Genomic DNA, 5,045 nt, shown 5'->3' on the forward strand with positions numbered 1-5,045 from the left:
TAGATAGTACTTTATTGATTCCTTCAGAAGAGTTCCCCCAGGAAAATTAGCTTTCACAATGGCTATAGGGAGATCATCATCCGAGCCTCTAAGTGGGTGGTAGGAGGCCAAAAGATCAAATCAGTCCTTCGTCTCCTGCCCATCAGAGCCTATATGAATGATATGACCAGCCTCACCACAACCAAGGTGTGTGGTAGGCGGCTACTGAACAAGCTGCAAGAAAACATCCGGTGGGCCCGGATGGAAATAAAGCCAAGCAAGCCCAGAAGCATCTCGGTGGTGAAGGGGGAAGCTGATGGAACATCGATTCCGTGTGGCTGAGGAAGCTATAACAACAGTATCTGAGAAGCCTGTCAAGAGTCTTGGAAGATGGTATCATGCCACCCTCAAAGACAGAGAGCAGGTGGACCAGCTCAAGCAGGATACTATAACTGGCCTTGAAAACACTCATAAGACCATGCTCCTTGGTCGGTTGAAGCTGTGGTGCCTCCAATTTGGGTTGCTACCCAGGCTAATGTGGCCTCTTACCATCCATGACGTACCAACCATAAGGTAGAAAAGTTGGAGAGGGTGGTTGGCTCATTTGGTAGGAAGTGGCTGGGTCTTCCCAAATGCTTCAGTAACATCGGACTGCATGGAAGAGGTGTTCTGGAGCTTCCTGTTTCCAGCCTAGTAGAGGAGTTTAAGTGTGAAAAGGTAAGGCTGGAAATTACGCTAACAGAGCTCTAACTGCAACAGGGGAGAGGAGGCCTCGGCCTTGGTGAGAGCAGACCGTTGTGGCATACGGCTGCTCCAGCTCTACGACGCCGGCTGGTTGTAGAGGAGGTACGTCGGCACGAGCAGCCGACAAGATGTTCAAAGGCTGTCTCACTAGTCAAGCAAGGACAGTGGATGAGCTGGGAAGGAGTTGAGAGGAGAAAAGTCTCTTGGGCATGGAGGCAGGTCACATCAGCTTCATCTTACGCTCCACTTATGATGCCCCTCCCTCCCCCTCCAACCTCAAACAGTGGTACGGAGAGGACTCCACATGGCCCCTCTGTACATCTCCAGCTAACCTCAAACACATCCTCGTTGGCTGCAAGACAAGTCTGTCACAAGGACGCTACACCTGGTGGCACAGCCAGGTTCTGAAGTACCTAGCAGCCACTTTAGAGGCCAGACGAATGAAGATCAATGCCCTGCCTTGCCAACATTACATCATACATCCACAAGAGAGTTCATCCGAAAATGTGCAGAGTCAACCAAAGGCCATGTACCAGAGATAAGCCAGCTCGGAAGGGCTCGTGACTGGAAAATGGGGGTGGATCTCAATCAAAAGCTGCTTTCCTTCAGAGCTAGCCAGATCAAATACATCATACATCCACAAGAGAGTTCATCCGAAAAGGTGCAGAGTCAACCAAAGGCCATGTACCAGAGATAAGCCAGCTCGGAAGGGCTCGTGACTGGAAAATGCGGGTGGATCTCAATCAAAAGCTGCTTTACTTCAGAGCTAGCCAGATCAAACTTCAGATCAGACCTTGAGCTCTGGTCTTCCTCGCTGCTGGGAGGCTGCTGTGGAGGAGGCATTTGAACGCAAAAGCCTTAAGTACACCGAACTTGCAGCTGATGCTGAGCAGAAAAGCCAAGGTCTACCAAGTGGAAGTTGCCTGCAGAGGTTTTATGGACCGGACAACCATCAGGCTGCTTAAGGACATTGGAGTTTGAGGCCAAACCCTGCCCCTGCAAAACACTATCAAAGCCCTCTGAGGAGCAGCAGAGACAGCCAGTCGGTGGCTATGGGAGAAAAGAGACACCATCTGGAGCTCTAGTAAGATCTACAGCACATAAAGGTTAAAAGCAGAGTTGGGCTCGCCTGGGATGCCAGGTGTTGCCGATGAGCCCTCTGGAGGTGTAGTGGGCCTATCATTGAAAAACCGGTGAAGGAGGGTGCCCACCTGAAGACCCCAATGAAGCTGTCAACCATCCCCATCCTTCTCTCCGTCCCTCATTTTGCAATCCCACCCAACCAGGTCCAACACTGAAGCAGCTCCGATGGAGGTAGCCTCCTGTGACCACTCTACTCAGGGTTTTTTTGTATCATGGGATTGTTCCATCCAGTCCTGAAATTGAACTGTTTTCATTTACGAACTACACATTGTGCCAACTTCACTGCTTTTGGGTTTTGTAGATTTTATTGTTTTTTTCATTGCATTTTCCGCAGAATGCTTTTGTAAATTTCATTTTGGACAGACAACACTTTCAGGCTTTAGAGTAAATCGGTGCAACAAAGATTGCAGATTGGAAGAGTAATTACGATGATGACAATGATCAAGAGGGTTCATTTTTTCCTTGTTTTCATGCATAAAGGTGAGGGGGGCAGGGTTTGCGTCGGTGCCACCAGGTAGTCCCCGCCCCCTGCAGGGGTTTTCACTCCCATTTGAAGAAGCTGTTATTGCCGGGCAACCAGCTGATGTAGTTCCGCCCCCAGCCGTCGTCGTTGCCCTGATGGTAGCGCAGGCGCAGCGTGCCGCGGATGACCAGGCGCTCCACGATGAAGGAGGCGCAGAACAACGGCACCGCATGCTCGGCCGTGATCAGGCCCAGGAAGTTGTAGCGGAAGGCGGAGTAGTCCCAGGGGCAGGCGTGGAACTGGCGCAGCAGCAGCCCCGTGCTCAGCTCCCACATGTACGCCCACAGCGTGTAGATGAGGCAGCGCACCGAAACGTGGCAGTACTCCCGCAAGTAGAGGTAAATGCGCTCCATCACCAGGATGCACGTGCCGTAGATGAAGAGCGCCCACAGGCTGGTCACGCCCGGGAACTTCCGCTCTGCGTGCACGGCGAACTCCCACGCCGCCATGGTCATGACCTTGCAGAAGTAGCCGTGGATGACGTAGAGGTACCAGCGGGAGTGCGGCGTCAGCGGCACGGGAGGCTGCAGGATCGTGGTCGCCATGGCTCGTCACGCCTCGGATCTGGAAGAGGAAAGAACGTCAACGCTCCGGCCAAATGTGACAATAACCAGGAAAATTACAAAAAAGATCGGCAATTTATCAGGAAAAGTTACGGCTGATATCGCCTCTTTGACTTAATTGTTTTAGGTATCGAGACTTCGATACCAAGCAAACAATACATGGATATCGTCACTACCTAATACTGTACGACACTTTTTTATTTTAAATTTTTTTTGACACATTTCTTTTTGACATTTTTCTCATTTTGACAATTTTCTTAATTTTTCCACATTTTTGCCTTTTTCCTCCAGGGTGGCTTGTGAGTCATCACAAGAGGATTTTTGACATTTTTCTTCATTTTGACCATTTTCAGCATTTATCGGGAAAAGTTACGGCTGATACCGCCTCTTTGACTTAATTGTTTTAGGTATCAAGACTTCGATACCAAGCAAACAATAAATGGATATCGTCACTACCGAATACTGTACGACACTTTTTTATTTTTGTAATTTTTTGACACATTTATTTTTGACATTTTTCTCATTTTGACAATTTTCTTAATTTTTCCACATTTTTGCCTTTTTCCTCCAGGGTCGCTTGTGAGTCATCACAAGAGGATTTTTGACATTTTTCTTCATTTTGACCATTTTCAGCATTTATCGGGAAAAGTTACGGCTGATACCGCCTCTTTGACTTAATTGTTTTAGGTATCGAGACTTCGATACCAAGCAAACTATACATGGATATCGTCACTACCGAATACTGTACGACACTTTTTTTTTTTTTTTTTTTTGACACATTTCTTTTTGACATTTTTCTCATTTTGACAATTTTCTTAATTTTTCCACATTTTTGCCTTTTTCCTCCAGGGTCGCTTGTGAGTCATCACAAGAGGATTTTTGACATTTTTCTTCATTTTGACCATTTTCAGCATTTATCGGGAAAAGTTACGGCTGATACCGCCTCTTTGACTTAATTGTTTTAGGTATCGAGACTTCGATACCAAGCAAACAATACATAGATATCGTCACTACCGAATACTGTACGACACTTTTTTTTATTTTTATTTTTGACACATTTCTTTTTGACATTTTTCTCATTTTGACAATTTTCTTAATTTTTCCACATTTTTGCCTTTTTCCTCCAGGGTCGCTTGTGAGTCATCACAAGAGGATTTTTGACATTTTTCTTCATTTTGACCATTTTCAGCATTTATCGGGAAAAGTTACGGCTGATACCGCCTCTTTGACTTAATTGTTTTAGGTATCGAGACTTCGATACCAAGCAAACAATACATAGATATCGTCACTACCGAATACTGTACGACACTTTTTTATTTTTTTTATTTTTTGACACATTTATTTTTGACATTTTTCTCATTTTGACAATTTTCTTAATTTTTCCACATTTTTGCCTTTTTCCTCCAGGGTCGCTTGTGAGTCATCACAAGAGGATTTTTGACATTTTTCTTCATTTTGACCATTTTCAGCATTTATCGGGAAAAGTTACGGCTGATACCGCCTCTTTGACTTAATTGTTTTAGGTATCGAGACTTCGATACCAAGCAAACAATACATGCATATCATCTCAACCGAATACTGTACGACACTTTTTTATTTTTTACATTTTTTGACACGTTTATTTTTGACATTTTTCTCATTTTGACAATTTTCTTAATTTTTCCACATTTTTGCCTTTTTCCTCCAGGGTCGCTTGTGAGTCATCACAAAAGGATTTTTGACATTGTTCTTCATTTTGACCATTTTCAGCATTTATCGGGAAAAGTTACGGCTGATACCGCCTCTTTGACTTAATTGTTTTAGGTATCGAGACTTCGATACCAAGCAAACAATACATGGATATCGTCACTACCGAATACTGTACGACACTTTTTTATTTTTGTAATTTTTTGACACATTTATTTTTGACATTTTTCTCATTTTGACAATTTTCTTAATTTTTCCACATTTTTGCCTTTTTCCTCCAGGGTCGCTTGTGAGTCATCACAAGAGGATTTTTGACATTTTTCTTCATTTTGACCATTTTCAGCATTTATCGGGAAAAGTTACGGCTGATACCGCCTCTTTGACTTAATTGTTTTAGGTATCGAGAC

The 5,045-nt window shown here is 44.6% G+C and overlaps 1 protein-coding gene across 1 annotated transcript; it reads right to left on the reverse strand.

Moving 5' to 3' along the window:
• Positions 1–2,406: 2,406 nt before the first annotated feature.
• Positions 2,407–2,934, reverse strand: LOC133548868 (transmembrane protein 229B-like). The gene has a single exon (XM_061893803.1). It carries the CDS (start codon positions 2,932–2,934, stop codon positions 2,407–2,409), a length of 528 nt encoding a protein of 175 aa, XP_061749787.1.
• Between the last annotated feature and the right edge of the window lie 2,111 nt (positions 2,935–5,045).

This window comes from Nerophis ophidion, linkage group LG03 (assembly GCF_033978795.1).
Source record: "Nerophis ophidion isolate RoL-2023_Sa linkage group LG03, RoL_Noph_v1.0, whole genome shotgun sequence".
In the NCBI taxonomy this organism is placed as follows: Eukaryota; Metazoa; Chordata; class Actinopteri; order Syngnathiformes; family Syngnathidae; genus Nerophis; species Nerophis ophidion.